The sequence below is a fragment of the Rhineura floridana genome, chromosome 16, assembly GCF_030035675.1.
Source record: "Rhineura floridana isolate rRhiFlo1 chromosome 16, rRhiFlo1.hap2, whole genome shotgun sequence".
NCBI classification, from domain to species: Eukaryota; Metazoa; Chordata; class Lepidosauria; order Squamata; family Rhineuridae; genus Rhineura; species Rhineura floridana.
In genome coordinates this window covers 18,253,039-18,277,124 of record NC_084495.1, presented here as the reverse complement: position 1 = coordinate 18,277,124, position 24,086 = coordinate 18,253,039, and the positions used below count along the sequence as shown (strand labels likewise).

The following is a 24,086-nucleotide window of genomic DNA, read 5'->3' as shown; positions in this document are numbered from 1 at the left end:
AGGCTTGGCGTACCGACTCCACAGCCCTGCTTTCAACCCTAACATACAGAGTTTTGGTTGGTTAGTGAACTGTATTGCAAAATTTGAATAAATGTGAATTTTGATGAATGGCTGGGTTTCAGTTCTCATGTTGTTTCAGAAAATGCAAGTTTGATTGCTTTGGCTTGAAATATGCAGAGCTTGGAAAAGTTACTTTTTTTGAACTACAACTCCCATCAGCCCAATCCAGTGGCCATGCTGGCTGGGGCTGATGGGAGTTGTAGTTCAAAAAAAGTAACTTTTCCAAGCTCTGGAAATATGAAATGACTGACTGCAGCTATAAAAGTTGCTGCTACCTGAAGTTGCCAGCGACCATCTTGACTGTGGGGTGTTGTTTTGGGGCTTCTGTTTGGGCCAAAATTTAATTCTGCTGGTCAGTTATTTTTGCTGTTATTTGGATTATGTTTTTATATTTTATTTTTGGACTTTATTAGGAATGATAATGGTGTTTCAATTTATTGTATGTTTCTTAAGATGTTTTCTTTAACTAATTGTTTCACTATTTGAATTTTGTCTTGTAGCAGTAAAGAATGTTACCTTTTCCATGTTGTGAGCCACCTTGAGCTTAGATTACTATGGAAAGGCGGCACACAAATAAACCACGGTGATGATGAAATAATGTGAACTGAATCGAATTTCTCACACATCCCTAACAAAGAGAAATGAGAGCCTTTGAGCATTTAGCTTTCAGATCTCCCCTCCAAAGCTGCCCCTGCAGTAAAGGTAGAAACTGAGCCTTACGTTCTTACAAATAAACCTAAACTGTCTTTCGCTGTCTCACATGCACTCCATTTTCTGCCTCCTTCTCCCAATTCAAAACTGTCCCTTTAACACGTCGCTCCTAATTAGATGATTACTGCTTGGAAGGGCAGGAGATAAGTCATTTACATAATTTAATCATAAAGAGAAGTTAAAGACACAGATTTTGCTGTTCGTTTGTACAATTATCTTCCCCAGCCCAGAGGCAGGTGGGCGAGGAGGGGAGGAAAAAGAGGGGGGGGAGAAAAGGGGAGCGGGAGATATTAATGTGATTAAACAGTATTTCTGCAAAACAGGCAACTGTCTGTCCTGTATTAAAAACAGAGCTAGAGGCAAATGAAAGATTAATTTCAGAAGACAATCAATTTTATTCTGCATGACTGTAATAAATAACAGCTCATCTGCAGACAAGTCATTAGGCCCTGGGTGGGGACATGTGTCACAAAGTCTAAATGACACAGAAGGATAGATATTTCACCCAAAGAGAATGGGGGGGGAGACAGTTCTCCAGCTGGCATTTCAACACAGAAATGTACAGGGCTTCTAAGATGTGGCAGGCAGGGCCGGATTAAGTAATATTTATTCATTTTATTTATTTATTATATTTGTCAGTCACTTTTCTACGCAAATATGTGCACTCAAAGCGACTCACAGTTAATAAAAAATGAAAAAGTTAATATATATATAATACAAAATAAAAGATTTTAAAAAGATTTAAAAAGTTAATAACAAAACAGAACATGAGGCAGTGGAGCAACCCTTCTTAAGGAAGGCTATGCAACAGAAGCCCAAAGCCTTCCACAGTCAAGAACCAAATTCCTGGGAGAAATGTTCTTGCCTGGCGCCTAAAGATGGATAATGATGGCACCAGGCATACCACCTGGCGAGAGCGTTCCACAAACAGGGGGCTACCACTGAGAAGGCCCATTCTCGTGTAACCACTCTCCACACCTCCTTCGGAGGGAGCACACAAAGTAGAGCCTCCAATGCCGAACGCAGGGTCCGGGTTGGTGCATATGGGGGAGGCGGTCCTTGAGGTATTGGAGTCCTCAGCCGCAAAGAGATGAAGCACTCTACAGGAAGCAAGGTCCCAACCAAAGCAGGGCCTGCAGCTATGTTGTAATTTAGTGCATTCCATCTTTCCTGCACAGAAGTCAAGGTAATGGACCTAAAGGTATCCAGGGGGTCTCCCATCTGGGCACTGTCTGGAGGCAGTAATGGGTTGGATGAGGTCCAAAACAACCCCAAGGCTGAATCCTGACAAGAGGGAGATATTGTGGTTTAGTGGGTCTTGAGACTGAGTAGACAGCCTGTTCTGGATGGGGTTGCACTCTCCTTGGAGGAACAGGTATGTAACTTGAGGGCACTCCTTGATCCAGCATTGTCCCTACAGGCCTAAGGGATAGGTTCAGCCATTCCTGAACCACAATAACTTTGCCAGAGGAATTCATGCTCTGGTAGCCTTCTGATTAGACTATTGTAATGAGCTCTACATGAGACTAGCCTTTCAGGCAGTTCAGAAGCTTCAACTAGTGCAGAATGCTGCCACCAGAATTTTGAGTGGCTCGAGTCACATAACGCTAACTCTAAAGAGCCTGCACTGGTTGCCTATATGCTATCAAGCCCGATTCAAAGTGTTGATGTTAGTTTAGAAAGCCCTAAATGACTTGGACTTCAAATACTTGGAGTACCTCTTCTTATAGCAGCCTGCCCATGTATTAAGTTGTGCAGGGGAGGCTCTTCTCAAATGTCCCACTGTTAGGAGATACTCATCATGTGGTGACAGGGGCTTCTCTGCGGTGGCACCTCACATGTAAAACTCCCTTTCCCCTGTAATAAAACTGCCAATGTCACATTCAGCTTTTGGCACTGGTTAAAGACACGCCTCCTCGTGCCTGCTTTTACAGGGGAGGCCAGTTTTAAATTCTATGACTGTTCATCTGCTGCATTGCTGTATTGCAATATTGCACATTTCTGTGATGTTTTCATGGTTTCATGTGTATTTTACTGTTTGTTTTAATAGTATCAACACTTTTACCTTGCAACTTGCCCTAGGATCATAAACTGATGGAGGATTAGGAGCTAGAAATCAAACAAGGAAAGGGGTAACATTTAAATAAATAATCTAACACTTCAGTTTATTTAAAGCTTGCAGCTCTACTAAAAATGCATAAGCATTATTCACAATAACCTGCTTTTTATATTTATTTTATTGTATTTATTATTATTATTACCCATCCTTTACCATAAGGTCCTAGGATGGGTTACAACAGTTATAAAACAGTTATAGCCATAAAACAAGAAAAGTGTAAAAATGATTAAACACACTTCCATATTAAAAATATATGTAAACAATTCCACATATAAAAACAGCTTTAAAAAACAGCTCCAGTACAGATGCAGACTAGGATAAAGATCTCCACTTAAAAGGGTTGTTGAAAAGAATATCTTCAGTAGGCACTGAAAAGACAACAGAGACAGGACCTAATACGTAAGGGGGAAGGAACACCAAAGGATGGGTGCTCCCACCTAATTCCCAGAATCCTATATCATACGGAATGGACTTCCTGGTAAGATGGTATCTGCAGGAGGCCCTCACCTGCAGAACGCAGTGATCAACTGGATGTATGAGGAGTAACATTATCTTTCAGGTAGACTTGCATTACAATTTGAACTCCATAGAACGCAAATGGTAAGTGATCTTTATAGACACGCCATGGACCACCTGAATGACGCTGATGGACCAAAGTTTGGGAACCTCTGATCAACACAGGTTGGAGGGTGATTGTCTACAACAGGGAGCCTGCTCTACTTATGTTGGCTCCCCATGGGTTTTAGAATGCTGATTTTCCAGAGTTCTAGAACATACAAGGAGCAGTTTACAACCACATTCTACATTTATTCCACTATTACTCCACTCTAAAACGGCCATGGCTTCCCCCAAAGAATCCTGGGATCTGAAGTCTGAGAGGAGAATCCTATTCCCCTCACAGAGCTACAATTACCAGAATTCTCTGGGAAGAGGGACTGAGTGTTAAACTAATCTGATAAGTAGCTCTGTGAGTAGATCAGAGGTAGTTGGTGAGCCCTCCAGATGTTGTTGGACTCCAACTTCATCAGCCCCAGCCAGCAGAGCCAATTGTCAAGAACGATGGTTTGCAGCTTTGGGAAAAAACTCGGGGGGGGGGAGGGATACCCAATAACAGCTCAGTATGGACCGAGCATGCTCAGTGGCTTCCAAATGCCAGCTGACTGCTGAAGGGAAGCCAGGGGGAATGGCATGGAATATCATGGAAGAGGTCATGGCTGGCTGGCTGGCACTCTGAACAAGAACACTCACCGCTGCATGTGTTGCTGCACGTCTTACTTGAAGGATTCAATACAACTGAAATGAGTTTATCAAAAATCATATCTACACTTGAATAAAACTAAAATGATCACAGTAAAAATGATGGAACACTAATGAAACATTAATCAACCTTGACCTTCCCCCGATAACCCCTCAATGAGGGGGATCTATAGCCCTTTCTCTACACCCTTACTTTTCAGAGTTCATGAGATACCACCTTCAAATAAATGCATTAGAGTTTGGATTCACCTGGCATTTTCTTCCTACAGTGTGGACAAGTACATCCAAGACTAGCAGTGAGCTTAAATTTCTCAGGAAAATAGTGAACCAGCCCTAAAAGGGAAAGGAAGTCAAACAAGTTCTTGCAGGAGAAAAGAAAAAACTTACATTGCGCAGGGGCATCACTACCGGGGTGTGGAGGGTGCGGCCCTTACCCGGGTGTCACCATGAGGAGGGTGACACCCAGAGCCGCCCCGCCCGGCAAGGCTGCTCCAACTCCTCGGAGGCAGGCGGGCAGGTGGGCTGGCAGGCGAGCGCGGGAGCAGCGTCGGCGGGGCGAGGGAGGCGCGCCGGCGTTCCCAGGCCTTCTCTGGCTGGGTGCCCCTCCGGCGCGCGCCCTCCCAGGGGCATGGACAGGGTGGCTGGTCTCAAGTGCACGCGCGCGCATGCGCACACAGACCCAGTCACCTCGTCCATGCCCATGGCAGGGCACGCACCGGAGGTCCGCACACACACCCGCACTCCCGCTAGTGACGCCGCTGACATTGCGTATGTGTGCATTAGATTTCTGGAAAATAAGATATACAAAATTGTGAAAATTGGAGGAAGAAATATCAATAATTTAAGATATGCAGACGATACCATACTACTAGCAGAAACCAGTAATGATTTGAAACCAATGCTGATGAAAGTTAAAGAGGAAAGCACAAAAGGACTACAGCTGAATGTCAGAAAAACTAAAATAATGACAACAGAAGATTTATGTAACTTTAAAGTTGACAATGAGGACATTGAACTTCTCAAGGAATTATCAATACGTCGGCACAGTCATTAACCAAAATGGAGACAATAGTCAAGAAATCAGAAAAAGGCTAGGACTGGGGAGGGCAGCTATGAGAGAACTAGAAAAGGCCCTCAAATGCAAAGAGGTATCACTGAACACTAAAGTCAGGATCATTCGGATCATGGTATTCCCAATCTCTATGTATGGATGTGAAAGTTGGACAGTGAAAAAAGCAGATAAGAGAAAAATAAACTCCTTTGAAATGTGATGTTGGAGGAGAGTTTTGTGCATACCATGGACTGCGAAAAAGACAAATAATTAGGTGTTAGAACGAATTAAACCAGAACTGTCACTAGAAGCTAAAATGATGAAACTGAGGTTATCCTACTTTGGACACGTAATGAGAAGACACGATTCACTAGAAAAGACAATAATGCTGGGAAAAACAGAAGGGAGTAGAAAAAGAGGAAGGCCAAACAAGAGATGAATTGATTCCACAAGGGAAGCCACAGACCTGAACTTACACAAGATCTGAACAGGGTGGTTCATGACAGATGCTCTTGGAGGTCACTGATCCATAGGGTCCCCATAAGTCGTAATCAACTTGAAGGCACATAACAATAACAAGTCATATAACACAATCCTAAACCTATTTACTCAGAAATAAACTCCATTGAGTTCTAATACTGCTTAGTAAGTAGTAAGTGAGTTTCATATTGTACGCTGAAGTTTATTTCCATATATGCTGTGGCGGCTGATGCCCACTGGGACTGGTGGGGCGGAAGGCAGGCAGCCCAAGAGTAGATGGAGGAAGAGCCAATGACAGCTGGAGCCAACTCATTCTAATTTTGTCCTCCATCTTCCCATTCTGATTTTGTCCCCCATGTTCCTCCCTGCTGAGGTCTACAAGCAGCAACACTGAGACTAAGGAGGAAAAGGCTGACAACCAGGGCCACTACCCCCTGGACTAGTTTTAAGTAAGAAGGCAGGCATGTGGGGGTGGGGGCCAGCTGAGGGGCAGACTGAGGTTGGTGGGGCACTGCACCATTTGCCCAAATAGACCGACCTCCACTGCATACATTTGATGTGATAATGAACTAATTTACAAAACCTCATTCTGTAAACGAAGGGAGACGGTGTGTGTATGTTATACTGTATAGTTAATATGTCATCTATTATATCACATGTATCATGTACTCCAGGTATCGTGTTTTATACCCAAATAGAAACAAATGCATTAAAAAAATAACAAGCCAAGTCTGGGACTGTCTCAGGTTTTGCAGTAAGCACAGGGTGGCTACCTTCCAAAACAACTACTAAATTGCCCGGGGTCTGAGAGAGAAAGCTTCATGCCATAACAGTTATAACTGTTAATACAATACACCTTTTATACAACCCAATAAATACACAAGTAGAAAAACAGCACAGATGTTCATCCCTAATGCAATCTCCATTCAATTTCCTAAGTGCGGTCCCTCTGTGCAAACTAGCTTAGCGTTATGTTTAGCTTGCAAATTCTTTTAATAAATAATGAATGCAATAAAACCAGTAGATCAATGGCAAGCTTGAGAAATCATAAAGGGGATGGGGGGGAGAGAAAAGCCTTTTGTGTTTGAGCTGTTACCGATTTTAAAAAAAACAACTTTAATCCACAGGCAGATCAATATTACTCTTTTCCTTTTTAACCCAGTGCATAAATAGTGTGTTGTCTCTAACTGCAGTTTAAACGCTGTTACCAGAGATCAGCCACGAGGAACCCGATACGATCACTGTACGCAACAGTAATTGAACATTTTGTAAAGCTTAAAACATTTGCAAAGCCACATTAAAATGACTGATAAGGAGCAGAATTAATATTTTTCCCTTAAAAAAAGAAGAAACGATTGTTGCATGAACATAAGAACTGCTGTTATGTTGTCAATTTAATTCTTTGCATGACTTTGGATTTTCACTGAGAATTCATAGAGCTAGATCAAGGATGCAGGTCTGTCACAAGGCACTGCAACAAGGAAAACAGGCTTAGAAGGTCAACATAGCACAAAAATATAGGAAACATAATCGCCTTACACTCACTTATGGCTGACAAGCGACAGAAGTTCATGTAAAAACGGACACATACAATGGATGCTGTATTGCTAAGTAATTCATTACATTGCTATAAAAAGCCATATACTGGAACCTTTCAGGGACAGACACAACACCTTTAGCTGAGGTTCTTAATATTTCTGACATTCCGGCTGCAGAATCAATGGAAGGAAAAAAGTTTCTCCCCGCACTCAGTTGCATTTCAGAAGCATGCATTAGCCGGTGGCCACGGAGATCAAAACCACATTGTCCCTAGGGATGTCTCTAATATATCAAGCAGAATAAATCTGTAATCACTGAGAACCATTACATGCTAGACTAGCTGTTGTACTTGGTAATTCATGTCTAATCAAAATGCATTATAAAAAATTTCCCTGTAACTACATAGCAAATAATGCCCGACTGCACCACTGGTTTTGCCTTTCAAAGCACTGAGAGTTCAAAATAATAGCTTTCCCAATCAGGTCTGTGCGTTACTCACAATTGTTTTACTTTCATCTCAGGGGCAAGCTTTTGCCGAAACTAAGCTTTGGAAGTTAAAAGCAAAGATACACATACATAAAAAATTGAACGTGCAAAGGACTCCTTTAGGATATATAAACGGGCAGAATGAATGGTGAATGCAATGCCTTTGGCTATAATTCTGAAACAGTTCAGTTCCACAAATTCCATTAACTTCAGCAGGATTTAAGCCACTTCTTTCATGCACAATTGGTAACTTCCTTTAGAACATCAACAGGAATGTTATGTTTGTGCACCTACATTTTAAAGGATGTGTTGTGGACAGATACCAAGAAGGACTCAGAGAAAAAGATAGGCAGAACTGGAAAAGAGGTGAAAAACTTCAAGAGGAGTGAAGAGAAGGACTTTTTATGTTTCAGCAAAGGAGAAAATATAAACACATCACAGCAATAGCCGAGTACATTTGTAACCTCATAGGTAGCTCAGCTACCTCTGGCTCAATGAAGATGGCAAGAGTTCCCCTGGAAGATAGTGACCTGGTTTGCACATGAAGCTAAACTGCCGTTTGTTTAGCCAGGGTATGGTTGCTTTTAATGTCCAAGCCCAGCTCTAAAGACTGACCACAGTTTGTTTTCTGGCAACAAACCACAATGTGGTTTGTTGTTGGCTTATGAACCCTGGCTTATTTATCGATGGTTTGGTGTTACATCCAAGTCAACAGTCTCACTTTAACATAGTTTCTTTGGGCAATCCACCCCAAATGCTCATCAAGCTACAGAGGTACAAAGGAAGAACAACAGCAAAAACAACCCACCCTCTGGAGCAACACGTCAGGGCTGCATTGCTTGCTTGTGAGATGACTCATGGTTTGCTGAACAACCCATATTTTAAAACCAGACTTTGCCAATATGGTGCCCTCCAGACATCTTGGACTAAAACTCTCATCACACCCACCTAACATGACTTAGTGTTATGTGAAAATGTATTTTGTGGACTCCATTTTAATTATAAATCAATACCACAAGAGATCCCACATTTTGGGAGAGAACACATTGTAGATGTTAAAGTGGGTAATTGTTTACCTAATGAATGGCCTATTTGTTATAATAAGTTTTTCCTTGGGCCTTTCCCCTTGGAAACTTCCACTGAACATAACAGAAGATTTGAGGGTCCCAAGGATTCCTTCCACCTCAAATTCTCTATTCTTTTGGTGTTCTGTTTTTAATAGATTTGTAAGCCATGGACAGGGACTTGCATTTAATAATAATAAAAACACTATTGAACAGATCCTAGCACATTTGGGCTGCAATCCTATAGACATCTACCTGGGAGCAAGTCTCACTGAACTCAATAGAACTGACTTCTGAATAGACATGTATAGGATTGCACTGTTGGTGTAGGATGGCTGGCTGGCACACTGAACAGGATCACAGGAAGGGCCAAAGCTGAGTGGTAGAGCATCTGCTTAAATGCAGAGGGTCCCAGGTTCAATTGTCAGCATCTCCAGCATGGGCTGAAAATGCCTCTAGTCTGAAACCTTGGTCAGCAGGCTGCCAATCAGTGTGGACAATACTGAGACTTATACTGGTCTGACTCAGTATAAGGCAGCTTCCCACATTCATACTGCAAGATTTTGTTCCAGTTCCCACCTTGGCCTCTGAATACCGATTCCTGGCATTCACCAGCAAGAGCTACCAACTTCATGTCTAGTATGAGTTTCCCAGAAGCACCTGGTTGGCATCTGCAGGAAAAAAAAGGATACTGAAGTAAAGAACCCTCCGTGCAATGCAGCAGGGCCCTTTTCCTGTTCAACTGAAGAATAACAAAAGATAAATATACCCTGACTGATGCAATATATGACTACCAAAACAAGGGAGTCAAGGGTGCCCAAATTTTTGTAGCCTTCTCATGTTCATCCTGATACTAAGGAGATCAAACTTAAGGTTTAGATATGCACCAACCAATTTCTCCTACATTTCTCCCATTTGTGCTTTGACTGACAAGCCAAAACCTGTGGAGCCTGCTCTGTTTCAAATATAAATTGTCACACTCAGCTACGGCTTCTATTCTATGCTCAGTTAAAAAAAAGGTAAAGGTGTCCCCGCACTTATAGTGCGAGTCGTTTCCGACTCTTAGGGTGATGTCTTGCGACGTTTACTAGGCAGACCGTATATATGGGGTGGGATTGCCAGTTCCTTTCCTGGCCTTTCTTTACCCTCCAACATATGCCAGGTACTCATTTTACCGACCACAGATGGATGGAAGGCTGAGTGGACCTCGACCCCTTTTACCGGAGATTCGACTTCCTCCTTCCGTTGGAATCGAACTCCGGTCATGAGCAGAGCTTCGGCTGCGTTACCGCCGCTTACCACTCTGCGCCATGGAGAGTCCTATGCTCAGTTATGTGGGGGTTTATCCAGTGTAGCTCTAACTTGAAAAGATTTTGCACCAGCTGAACATTGTTGCACAAAGAATGCACAAGAAGATTGCTGGTAACTTTGTTGTGCCACAGATTGCACAATCTGTTGTGCAACAAATTTGTGCGAGCACAACTGTTGCACTGGATTCCTCTGTTGCACAGCATTAAAAATCACCTGTCCACTAGAGTAAGAGCCCAGTGAAAATAATTTGTTGCATCAGAGGGCACCAGTGAAATGGGTTTTCCTGAAAATTTTGAAATGTAAAATTTTCCTGCAAAATTGGGCGTTTAGTATCAGAACATTTTCAGTTCGCATTGTAACATTTTCTGATGCCTTACAGAGCAATAGACTTTAGCATGTATATTTCACTTGTATTAAATAAACAAAGCTAACAACTTTTGAAAATGCCAAGCTTGCTTAATATCATATTTGAAATAGACATCCATTCATTGTTACTGATGAACTTGTGAAGTAGAAAAATTGACACAGAAAAATAAAGGACTGGAAATTTCTCCATTGAAAATTTTCCATCCCACATCAGCGGCAGGGCACCAAGGCCACAATCCAACCAAACAGAAACACTTTTTAAGCTCCTCAGTTTCAACACGAGAGAAACTGAAGTGAATGTTTAATCCTCCCTTGAAATCAAGGGAATGTAAAAATACTCAACTATGGCTGAACTGCATTCTTAAAAGCACTTAACACAGACAGAAACAGACTTCATGCAAAGTTCTAGTCCCTCATATGTCAGTCATAAGGGCTGGGGGGGGGATCCAGAGAAGCCATTAAAATATTGTAACACTGGTAATAAATTGAATTTAGTAAGGGAGGTTATTGCCACAGTGAAATAACGAAGATATTTTCCCACTTCCCCAAGCATGTCCAGAATTTTTGAAAAACATGCTCTGTTAAAAAGAAGCAGACGTCAAGGTACTTTATGCAACTTTATGATCTGTGATCCAGAGTTCTCCTTCAATAGGAAAAAGTTATCAGAATATGCCAGTCAACAACTTTTCATTCATATTCAACCACGTTTTGGGGGTGCGTGTGCACATTTTAAATGAGTACAAAATTGATGGGTTCAAGAGAAGCTGACTAAGAAATGTCAAGTCTAACTGAATTAACCCCACCTCCAAAATGGGAAAAGTCCACACACAGAGAGGCAATCAATTTGGTAATGTTTGAATTATATTTTCAACACACTTATTATCTTACTTATCCTGGCCATCTTTTCTTTTTTGCAATGAAATATTAATGTTGAGAAAATGGTTACACTATTAAAAGACCTTGCACTATATTTAGATGCATATATTGATTTCCACCATTGTACAATAATTAATCATTCAGAAATAAATTCTTCAAATTTAACCCTGTCTTGCAGGATAATCAGGAGGTTAATTCCCCCCGACACCCGCCCCAAATGATCTTATGATTACATTTGTGGCTTAACTTATGGTTTCTCCCTCTTTCTAAAACTACTATTTTGTTTTTTTTAAAAAGGGGATTTGTGTGTTGTGTGGGTTTTTTCCTTGCAAAACCTGGAGAGAGGAGGGAGAGAGAGGTTACCGCCACTTTAAAAGCTTCAATCTCTTTGACATTGCTGGCAGTGTATGGGAACATTAATGCATCTGTCATGATAACAAGCTAAGAATAACATCTAGACATCAAACCGAGCAGAGAATCCATCTGAAGTGATTCATTCAGATCCGTCTCGTTGATTTATTAAACACAGGGCAACATCTGCAGCCTCACAGAGCCGCTTGGCAAAATTAATGCAAGATCAATTCAAATGGAAAGAGGGAGGGGGAGAGAAGCAAAAAAGAGATAAATCAAAACACAATTTGCATGCAGTTCCACAATCAGGCTTATTGGGTGCAAACGCTCAATTTCCCTTGCCAGAGCCAATGAGTTTTAAAAGTGTGCACATTCCGATCCCCATGTCTTTTCAGAATTGTGGGATGTGAAGTGACTCTGAAGAGTTCTTCTGCAGGTTGAGATGGTGAAAAGGAGAAAAAGAGATGCAGAAAGAGGGAAACGCTTCCAAAGACCTTTTGAATAAGTGGCGAGAATATCATTAATGCCTAATTATTTTGCTTTGGCTCCCAGAGCACAGAGTGCCGTATTTTGGGGAGGGGAAGGAGGTGGTGGGGAGTTTGTGAAGAAATTGCTTCCATAAAAACTCAAACGTGTAATGGAAACATACACACATTTCCCTTTCTTTCAGGGGAGACAAGCAGCTACAGGGATATAGAACTCTCTAAATTACTAGATTTGTTTTAATCACTGTTCCTTCAAATTAGATTTTTTTTTATAAATGAGACTAAGATATTCAGAGAGTAAAAGGCAAACAAATGCATCTTAAACACACATGCATCTGATTTTTAAAAAATATTTAAAGAAATAGTTTTATAAACTATTGATAGTTTCTCTTAAGAAAATGGAAACATCTCTCTCATATATAGACAGACACGTAGGCTGCAATCGTAAACATATTTACTAGGGAGTAAATGCCATTAAACTCAGCGAGACTTCCAACAAAAAAAGCTTAGATGTATGCTGGTAAAAAATTAAAAAAAATACGAACTACACAAAGAATTTCTGTAGTTTATGTTCTGCGTTCAAGATGCTTCAACACACTGTAAGGCAGTGCTCAATTTCAGAGAATGGGCAGAATGAAAGTGGTCCCTGTTGCCTTTTATGTTGGTCCCCTAGGCTACTGTTCTTCAAATGCTACGGAGGAAGAATGATTTGGCTAAAACTGAGGAAGATTTCAGGGATGGGTTCTATGGGTTTCATTAAAGTGGACGGGGGGCACCTTTCTCTCCCATAATTTGAACACCACTGTAAGGTAGTTCAGTATTAATACACCCATCCATAAAATAAGGTAAGAGGGGAAAAGAACAGTACTTTCCTAAAGCCACAAAGCAAATTTCTGGTGAGGTAAAAATCTAACTCAAGGCTCCCCAGCTCAAACTCTTAGCCACTGCATTACATGACCCCAAATTCACATCCATCCACAAACCAGCAAAACTAATACTTTCCACACAGGCAAACAGCTTTGGGCAAGTTTGAATCGAAGCTGACAATTTAAGTTGGAAAAAGCATCATCATTTATTTGAGCGCTGAAGAATATGTGCACTGAAACGAGCAGAGCGGTGCATGAGCAGAGTCCTGGAATTTTCACTTTGACATCATACTCCTTACGCAAACCAGCAACTGCAGACCAACGGGGCTCCTTTTAACAGATGCAGCACCCAGAAACCGTTGAAACGAAGCATGCACAGCCCAGCGTCAGTTTTCTTGACAATGCTTTCTCGTCATGAGAGAACAAGCCAAAATTATAAACATTCTTTTAAACGTTTAAAACATTCTTTTGAAAACTTGTGAGCTAACTTACAATCTGTATTCTGCTGGCCATCCCTGCTTTGGTGCAAAGAGTTTCGTCTAACATTGACTCTAAAATTCAGACTAAAAAATACAAAGTGCTTTACAGTATACATGTCTACTCAGACATCCCATTTAGTTCAAGAGGACTTACTCCCAACTACAGTGAGTATAGGACTGCAGCCTTAGAGTACATTTCGGACAAACACCTGACCTTACCCACACTGTCATCATTGATAACAGACAGGAAGAATAAACAACATGCTGATTGGCTCCATTACAGACCACCCTGTAAAATATATTCCAGCCATCCCCAAAAGCTGCATGCACACACAAATACATTAGTGCATGAACAGATTAGCATTCTCTGAAATCCTCACACCTTGGAAGCTGCCTTACACAGACAACTGGTCCATCCAGCTCAATACTATCAAAACTAACTGGCAGTGGCTCTCCATGGTTTCAGGCAAGAGTCGTTCCCAGCCCTTCCTGGAGATGCCAAGGATGAACCTGTTCCTTTGTCCATGCAAAGAAGGTGCTCTAGCAAGGAGCGACAGCCTTTCCCTGACATTAAAATACAGCAATGTAAATGTCATTTATTTCAAGAGGACTTCCCAGGACTTTTAGGATCTGTGTTCCCGAGACATTTGCTATAATTTGTCACATTGTCAGTAGCTGAGTCCAGTTTTAAAACGCAAGAAGCAAAAAGGAATCAGAGAAAGAAGCATTCCTCTCTCAGCTTAGCGTAGGGTACTGCTATTTAAGATGTCATCCTCCTTCTAGAAAAGGAAGGGAAACTTCCCAACAGCCTCTGCTTGGAGTCGATGTTATATCAGGGCAATTTTAATTCTACATATCTTTTTGTTGTTGTTGGAGAGCAGAATAACCCATAACTGCCCAGTGTAATAAGTGAGTAATCTTTCTGAATATTGTATGCGCAAAAATATATCCCACATGTCCAATGACATCTTTTGACAGTTTCATTTTCCAGGTACAGGAAGTTAACTATTCTCGGTGATCATGTAAGAAGGCACTGTTGAATTCATCTTGTTTACACGGGGCTAATTCAGAAATGTCAACTTAAGGAAGAGAACATTCCAGGGTACTCAACGCACACATGCCATGTCTAACCATTATACAGATTTGAAAACAAAATCCTAAAAAGATTTCAAGGATGGAATTGTTTCAATGGGTCGCTGCGTCAAAACAGAAAGCAAGTTTCTCACAAGTATCTGATTAATATAAAAATGCAGCAGTTCAGTTTCCAAGAAGATTGGCAATTGTCATCAGATGAAACTGTTCAGAGAGTTGGCATTAGCTGGATAACAGGATCAATGAACCAAAATAACAAAAAGATACAGAGAGTTAGCTCTAGAAGCAGACTGGACAAAATATAACTAGCAAAACAAACATAACGGTTTTACGGTTTTCCTATATGGCTTTTTGGGGCTGGGGTTCTCTCTTTCTCTAATTAGATATGCATTGCATCTACTCTGTGCAAACAGATCTCCCACATTCATGGTTTCTGTCTCCTTAGTCTTCAGGATGCCCTGCCGGATTTCTCCATTCTTACATCCAATTTCATCAGTCCCCTCCAGTAGGATTTTGTCAATGGCTCTGTACCTCAAGAGCCCCTTCCCACTGAATGCCATAATGCTTAATTAAAGCAAGCAACATGGCGTCCAGTTGGTAGCCCCAAGCAGCCCAACAATTTCAAAAGACTTTTGTTAACAGTTCTGCAACTCCCTTCAGTTTCTGGGCAGTTATGTTATTAGTCAAATGTACTGCCTTGTTAAAAGCGCAGGGTGAGGAGAAAACACAATTCCCAAGTCAACTCTTATAGTGCCAGAAACAAAATTAAGAACCAGGAACTGGATCTAAAGCAGGGGTGAGCAGAAGGTAGATCTGGATCTACTGGTAGATCTCAAGTGATTTATATTAGATGGGCAATAATTTCTCTCTCCCAATAACAGCAGCAAGGATTTCTCTTTCTCAATAATGGCAGCAATAAAATGACTCTTCCCCCTTTGTGTTTGTGTGTGTGTGTGTGTACACATACATACGTATTTATTATTTATTTGTTTGTTTATTAAATTTATATCCCACTCTTCCTCCCACACACACACACTGAAATAAAGAAAGCATGGAGTAACAGAGTGGACCAATAGCTCCACTCAGTTCTGGTACCCAAAAGCAATTCCTGGGCTCAGAATTCTTTTAATTCTAAGTTCATATCTTTTGCTCTTGGCTCTGGTTTGTGGGGTGGGGGGGTCTCAGGGTTCTAGTAAAAAAAAAGTAAATCCCACAAGACTGAAGTCTCCCCACCGCTGATCTCAAGAACTACCCGAGATGCACCCAGGAGCTTGGGCACAACTAGTGGAATTTATAAATTCTTTTTCTTGACATACAGACTCCACTGCATCCCAATATTGCAAATTGCTTCTGAAAGTCATTTCAGTTTCCAAAGCAGTTTGAAGTGGACACAGGAAGGGGCACCAGTCTTAGGAGGGTAGAGAAGATCATGATTTTAACTTTATTTAATGTAAAAGCAGTAATTCCTTAGATTTCACTGGCCAAATAAAACCTAGAGATTTTATACACATCTTCAAGAGCATTATGTTCCCATTCTATTTTATCCTCAGAACTCTCATTAATAACTGTCAACCTCAAAGCAGAATTTGTTCCATCACAGATGGATCTAAATCACTGAACACAAACACATGAACTTGGGATTAATATATAGACGAGAGAGAGACAAAAACTATATAAATGACATGGAGGTAGGTAAGAATCAATTGCCCTGAATAGCTCTAAAACTATACCTGCTATTATATCAACCATTAACATATGGTGATCAAGAGTCTAGTTTTGTGCACACAGAAATTATGATGTTTCTATCAGCTTCTAAAAGAGTAGGACACTTCCCCAGCAAGAGATTAACACACATTATTTGAGTCCTACTATCATACATAAGATCAACACTTCCATATAACATGCTCTAAGGAGTAACATGTAACCAACCACCAGAAAGTTGCCAAACATTTGCCTCACAAAATGAGTCACCGACGCAGACCCTATCAAACTGCCATGTGGTTTTTAAACTAACGTGCACACATACTTTCTTTGCTGATACACACAAGTATATAATGGGTTTTCATGGGTTCCTTCCCTATAGAAGAAGAATCTTCCGGTGGGAGGAAGAATCTGATCAAAACTATTAAACAGTTTCAGTTTTAAGGATCTAATGTATCATATTTTTTGCTTTCTTGCTTTCATTATCAGGTCAAAAGGTTTTTGCTTACATTAATTTATAAATGAATGTATATATTGACAGAGTTTGGCACCCTAACATTTGAAGAAGCTTGCTAGTAATTTCCAGGGCTACAAGCACTTTTAACAGCCCCAAAGGAGATTACAGAACAAACACTCCTAACTAATTGGGGCTAACTAACATAAGATTGTTTCCAAGTTATGCTAAGCAACAGTTAGTTGCTCTATAAACTCTCCTCAGTTCTTTGGTTCCCATCTCACAATGCTCATCTTGTCATCCCCCCCTTCATTTGCAGCACTAATTAACTATTTCAGCATTGCAAGTTATGTTCCCAACCTCCAGCAAAATCACAAGATGGAACATTTCACTGCAAAGAAGATGATGATAAAGGTCAAACTGGGAACTTTTTACATCTACAATGAGATGACATGCATGGTGTTTTGATGCAAAGAAGTATATCCTTTCATGCACGTTAAGACTATTGCAAAAATGATTGCCAAACAATTGCATAAAAGAAAAGAAAAAAAGATTGCCAATCCTATTTATTACTACACATTTTTTAAAAACAGTTCTCTCCTTTTAACATTCATCAGAACTGAGGACCCTGTTATTCTCTGGGTAAGCAGACTGGATAATCCACCAACATGAACATCTCAATGCTTTTAGCATCTGAACAAACTCCAAATATTATATTAGTGTTAAGAAAAGTTGGGACATGCTTCTTTGCATAATCTCATTCAGCCACAGCCCCCTTTGGGCAAAGAGCATCCTAATGAGGACAGACGCCCATTCACTTTGAGGTTTAGGGTCAATGATTCAAAGAGACCAGATGGGGGTCTACAGCAGGCAGAGCTGGTCCAAATAAGCCCTGCCTAAGACTTTCACAGACGGGGAGCAGCCTCCTCAAATTGCAGCCCAATTTCCGTACTGACCAGCTATGTGACATGTCTGGAATCTCACACTCAGAGCACCTAGTGCATTTTTGGGGTGGGATGGGGATGCAAGAAACAACCCACTGCAGTGGAGGAACATGATACCAGGCTTTAGTTGCTTATATCCCAACATTGCTTTCTAATAGGGCAGGAGTTCAGATACCACAATATGCAAAACTCAGAAAGCAAAGTGCCAGAAAATGAAGGGTCCAAGTTGAAATTACTCAGCAAGGAAAAGAGGGAGATGGGGAGGGTCTCTGGATGAAAAGTGATTGAGAAAAGCAAAAGGAACAGCCAAGAAGAGGGATAGCAGAGCTGCTTTGCTTAAAACACCTGTGCTGGCAGGCTCGCATCCAGAATGACCTAGGCTGAAACACTAAGCATGCCTATTGGGGAGTGAGCCCCCCTAAACACAGCAGGGCTTACAATCCTACACTTACTTACCTGGGAGCAAGTCCCATTGAACCAAGTGGGACTTACTTCTGAGCAGGCAGGCATCAGATGGCACAGTTAAGTTGCAATCTCATACACACTTTACCCCATTGCAAGCCCCCCTGAGCTTAATGGGACCTACTTCTGAGTTAGTCATGCATAGGGGTGCATTGTCAAAGTTAAGAAACCGGCTGTCAATACTGAACCCCTTTGCCTAGATGTAAGTTCTATTCCTTTTAGTTGAACTCACCTCTTGGTAGGCACATTGGATCCAGACCCCTAAACGTATTCGCTGGGAAAACAAGCCCCGCTGGTTCCAGACATAGCAGCTGACTTTTAAGGAAGCCAAGTTTTAAACACAGCACTCCTGAACACATGCAGGTGGAAGCAGACATCACTGAAATCAGCAAGACATTCTCTGAAGTGCCTCCACTTAGGATCAGAGAGTCTGATCTCTACAGTTTGGGACTCTAATGACAAGTATATTCCCTTGAAACTTTTCCTACCAAAGCAAGTAGTACTGTGCACAGGGCAAAACTAAGATTCATGAGATGTAGTACATTATCAGCTGAGCAAGTGTCCTGAATAAGGTGGGAATTGGTCAGACATCCCAGAGTTTTCCTACTTGGTTGCAAACGACATAAGATCGCCCAGCACAGGGCGCCCTTAATGATAATGCATTTGTTTGAAAGAAAGCCCCATTGTTTCAACAGACTGCACCGAAGCTCAGCAATCGACGTATTTCCCTAGGGCCAAACTGATTCTGATGGGACTGCGCTCCAGTTTGCCCACAAGTCTGCAGCCAGTCTGCAGCCTGGCTCCCCAATCCAAAAAGCCTTTCCTCCCAAGAAAGCCCCATTTAGGATTTCTGGGAGCCTCATTTCCAAGCAAGGTCTGCTCAACTCTGCCCCAAATCATCCAGGATGATACACCTGCACTTCCCTGCCACAGGCCCCCATGGCTTACCATGCCCCTAAACTTTCATAAGTTTGCTTAACACTTCAGCCTGGCCCACTGACTTCTTTTCATTGCAACTCCTCAGGCCAGTCCATTGCAAAGAGGGTTTTATTGCCAAGCAAGCCCCTTCCTTTTCAAGGAACTTTTATCCCTTCTCCCAACCCGAGCAGCTTGCATAGGACGTTTTACTTCACCAAAGCTGTTCGCATCTCACAGCAGCGGTGGGACCCTACCTACTCATTTTCTGTTGCAAGCCGGCTGAACAAGGCTCGAACTTTGCGAGCCTGGGATCTTCATAACACCGCAAATCCCAACAGGGTTGCGATCAACTAAGTCCTACTCAGAGAAGGCCCACTGAAATTAACGAGCCTAAGTCGTCAGGTCCATGAACGTCAAGGGGTGAGGAAGACTCGCGTTCAATACCACCCATCGCCTTCCACAGGGCTTCCCAGTGAGACGGCAGCCAGATTTATGCTGCGATCTCAAAAGAGAGAGAAGCGCATCTTTATTTTAAAGAGCAACGCCCCAGAGAAACCTAACGGGACTTGTGCGTAAGCCCCCCAAAAGTCCCACAGAAACCTAACGGGACTTTCTCCTAAGCCCCCAAAGCGGACGATTTTTCCAAACACGCCCCATCCCTCGGCTTTCCGAAAGTGAACGAGTTCAGCTCATCGGATCCTGTCCACATCGGGTGCAGATCCCCTCCGTCGCGCAAAGCGAAGCTTCCCTCCAGCGGAGGCCCCGTTGACTGTCGGCCCTCTCTTCTCCTACGGCGCTTGGGCCCCCTGTGCTGGGGGGGAGGGGAGGCCCGAAGCGTGGTTTCCCCTCCCCACCCAAACACAACTCTGCCCCGCGCGCGCTCTCTCCCTTCCCGTCGCTCGCTCGCTCACCCACCTGGCGTTGGTGCAGTCGTTGTACAAAGTTTCAAAGTCCTTCCGCGTGATGAGTTTGCAGCGGTTGACGCCGGGCTGGATGGCCCCCAGCCCGCGCAGGATCCGCACCTGCTCCACCGTGCAGACCACGGGCGCGATGTCCAGCCGCTTCAGCTTGGTGTAGACCGTGTGGAGCCCGCCGACCAGGTGCTTGAGGAAGAGGTCGAAGACCTGCGGCAGGCAGATCAGCTCCTGCCCTTCCACCAGGAAAGACGCCACCTTCACCCCGTGCAGATCGACCATCTTGCACTCGTTGCCGCCGCCGCCGCCGCCGCCACTTCCTCCGCCGCCGCCGCCCGCTCCAGCCCCGCTGCCCGGCACGCTAGCGGCGGCGGTGCTGGCGATGAAGCTGTGGATGAGGCTGCTGGTCAGCCGGGGGGACTCCGACGGGCTGGAGGAATAGAGGGGATCCGCCCGGAATAAGCCCCCAGAACTCCCGGCCGTGCTGGTGGTGGTGCTGCTGCTGGTGCCTCCTCCGCCGCCGCCGCCGCCGCTCGAAGTTGCCGGAATGATCGGGGGAGAAGACACAGCCATGCTTTCTACGCCGCCCCGGGCGCCTGGATCCTCGGCGGCGGTGGCGGCGGCGGCTCCAGCATCCAACCTTGCCGGCTCCACTTTTTCCCCTCAAACTGTTTGCGCTCCTCGAGGAAAGGGAGGAGACACCGGCGGGGAAAGAAGGAGAGAGCGAGAGAGAGCGCGAGGAAGGGGGAAGGGGAAAAAGGGGGGCGGGCGACAACCCACCCCGCACGCACTCCCACAACCCAGCCGCTCGCCAAGTCACCGCCCATTTTCCAGCGAAGGGGCGGGGAAGAGCCGCTGAGCGGCAGCGCCCGCCGGCCAATGCGACGCGTCGGGGTTCCTGCCTGGACGCCCGCCACTGGCTCCCTCTGGAGAAGGGGGCGGGGCGAAACGCCGGGGCCCCCCGCCCACTCCCTTGCCCCAAAGCGTTGGGTACCTGTGAATGGAGGGAGCCCTTCCCATCTTGCGGGGGTGGGGGAGAGAGGAAGGGATCGCGGAGGAGACGCGCCCGGTTGCATCTTGGGGAGAGGGGAGTGTGCGCGCGCGTGTTGGGAAATCCTCTTTATGACTTAGAAAAAGAAAGAAGAGCGACGGGGGAGGGGTTGCAAAAAAAGTGGAAGTTGGGGCGCGCCCCGATCCGAGGCGCCCCACGCTTGGGCTTTGAACGGGACTTCGGTGCTGAGGGAGAGGAGGTGGGCAGCCTGACGGCGAACCTAGCCACGCTTGCCCCACCGTGGATCTTGGGGGGATGTAAGTTCTGAGTTAGAGGAGCACCCATTGGGCTGCGGGATCAAGAGACGTCCTCGTATGCCGGAAGGCTGAGATCATGTGCACGCTTCACCTAGGAGTTGTTTTCTGAGGAGACGTGCACAGGATTTGTGCTGTCAACCTGCATCCCTGTGTGCATTTACCTGGTATTATTTTTCTTACATGTATAGGCCACCATCATGGAACCCAAAGCTGCATACATGTGGTTCCCTGGTGGCCTCCCATTTGTCCACTGACCAGACCCAGATCTACTTAGCTACATTAAAGAGTGACCTCAGGTGCCTTCAAACCACACTGTGTACTAGGACTTGCTTTCAGTAGCATGGTGGCAAATTCAGAAGTGCAGAGTCTGTTCATGATAGTCACATCCACACACCCTTCTTTTTTCTTTTTTTTGCTGCTGGCTTGAGACTGAGATTCTTGTGAATGCCTTCTCCCACAACAACAGAGGTCCCAAGAAGCCAATCAGTACGAAAAGTGAGCATGTTAGCTACTGAGAAGAGTCTTCTCAGCAATTGACTCACTTCCTCTTACTCCAGTTGGCTCCAATCCACAGAAAAGGACAAGAAAGCATGATAGAAGACTCTTCTCAGTGCCTAACACTCTCTTTTCATGCTGATTGGCTCATAGGATGCTGGAGACAGACGGACCCTTCAGGAGCTCCAAAAAGACCCCTCAAGACTCTGAGTGACTACACACCTGCCTGCTTCTGAGGACTGTGCTGTAAGCAAAGAGACTGGACTTTTCTTTCTTTCCTTAATCCCAATTCCACACTATCAAATGATCTTTATTCAGGCCAACTAAAATGGTCACCCATGGGTCAGGGACACAGTTTATCACCAGCAGCCATGGGTTCAGTTTCCCATGCCCAGTTTTATAGAACTCCCTTCCAACTGAGGTCAGACTGGCCCCCTCCCCATTGAACAGTACAGCACCTACTGAATATGTTTTTTTATTATTATTTCAGCAGGCATTTGAACTGATGGGCATTAATACTTGAATGGAAATGAAAAGTTGTAGCTCAGGTCCAAGACAACCTGTGTTGCAGCCTGAGCTTATGCGTGTTGCTGAGGAGTAAATGTAATGGGAACAGCATCCTCCACTGCTCCCGAGGCAGCAAGACAGATTAGCCATGTGGCGACAGAGAGGAAGGGGAGACATTAGTGCTTTAGTGAGGGATCCCCAACCTCTTGGCCAGCAGGCATATCTGGAAATCTAAGAAACTGTTGTGGGCACTGCAAAATACCACTTCATAGGAAAAGATGGACGTGCACAAACATCAGGCAAAACACCGACAGCATCCCACCACCACCACCAATGAAATACAGACAAAAAAAGCAGACAACCCCCCATCTCCTGCCACCAAACTATCAGAAAAAGCCCCCCAAAAAACATTTAAAAAGCAAGGAGCAACGGACCTGAGTGGGCTCAAAGGATGTCTGAGGGCACTGTGATGCCCACAGCTTCAGAGAATAACTGTCCTATTAAAGGAGCTCTGTCAATTTCACTTGTGGCATCTCTCAATTTCATGTGAAATTCAGGGCTCTTTCAAAGAGTTCCATTTCAATTAAGGATGTCACCTGATTATAGAAATCTTCGCCTGGAATACAGCAACAGTTGCTAGTATTTCAGCAGAGCCAATTAACATACACAGCTTTCCTTCTCTTCCTGTACTGTAGACCAATGGAATGGCTACTGCCAGGTGACAGTTGAGGCAGGGAGGAGCGTTTTTTTAGAAATGGAAGTAATCAAATGGTGTTTACATAAAAAGAAAAAAATGAATAACTTTCACTGCTAATGAGCTGAGTTGGAAACAGCATATTCAAATATAAAACAACTGCCTCAGATTTTTACATGGCAGTCCATCCATTATGATGCATTGGCTTCCTGATGCAACTTTTGTATCATTTCCTCTAAGCAGGGCCGCATTATGACTTTCGTGGGCCCTAGGCACTTTTGCCTTCATGGGCCCCTTCCTCCATAATAATATCAATATTAAAAATTATTTTGATATAACTTTAAATACTTCAACATGTTATTTTTTTTCTGTTTTAGGCAAAATTTAATAGATTTTCGTGGGCCCTAAAAATTTCATTTTTTTCTGATGTGAGAAAAAAATTAAAAGATTTTCTTCGACCCTAAAAGTTCATTTTTCTTCTTCTTGATTTTAAAAGAAATTAAAACATTTTCATGGGCCCTAGGCACTGTGCCTACTGTGCCTAATGGAAAAGTCGGTCCTGCCTCTAAGGTCACATACATACTATACATTTAAACATTATTTAACTTCAAACAGTTATGGCTTCCCCCAAAGAATCTTGGGAGCTGTAGATAAGATTAAGGGTGCAGAGAGCTGGTAGGAGACCCCCTGTTCCCCTCACCGTGCTACAGTTTCCTGGGAACAGGGATTGATTGTTAAAACACTCTGGGAACTATAGCTCTGCAAGAGGAATATGGAGGTCTCACAACTCTCAGTACCCTTATCATACTAGAGTTCCAAGCATTCTTTGAGGGAAGCTATGACGTAAAGCAGTATAATTCTGCTTTAAATCTCTGGTGCGGTTGTGGCCTCATAATGAACTTAGGTAGTTCTTGCATCTATCAGTTAAGAAACAAAGCAAAGCCAACCCAGAATAAGGTGGGGAGAGCCACATACTCAGCAGTGTCTTCGCCTCTTCAGGTGTGCAGAAGTGTGTTCCTCTGTATTTACTGGAGGTGCTCTTCTGCCAGCGCTACCAGTGGTGGTGGCTCTGCCGCTGCTGGGCTTGCCAAAAGTG

At 43.6% G+C, this 24,086-nt stretch overlaps 1 protein-coding gene across 4 annotated transcripts in view; it reads right to left on the bottom strand.

The window, feature by feature from the left end:
* Positions 1 to 20,779, bottom strand: part of DACH2 (dachshund family transcription factor 2) — a 406,794-nt gene extending 386,015 nt beyond the window's left edge. For all 4 annotated transcript variants that reach the window (XM_061598827.1, XM_061598830.1, XM_061598829.1 and 1 more), the window contains exon 1: positions 19,988 to 20,779. In XM_061598827.1, coding sequence (XP_061454811.1) covers positions 19,988 to 20,559 — 572 coding nt within the window. In that variant the 5' untranslated portion in view covers positions 20,560 to 20,779. The remainder of the gene's footprint in view (positions 1 to 19,987) is intronic.
* Between the last annotated feature and the right edge of the window lie 3,307 nt (positions 20,780 to 24,086).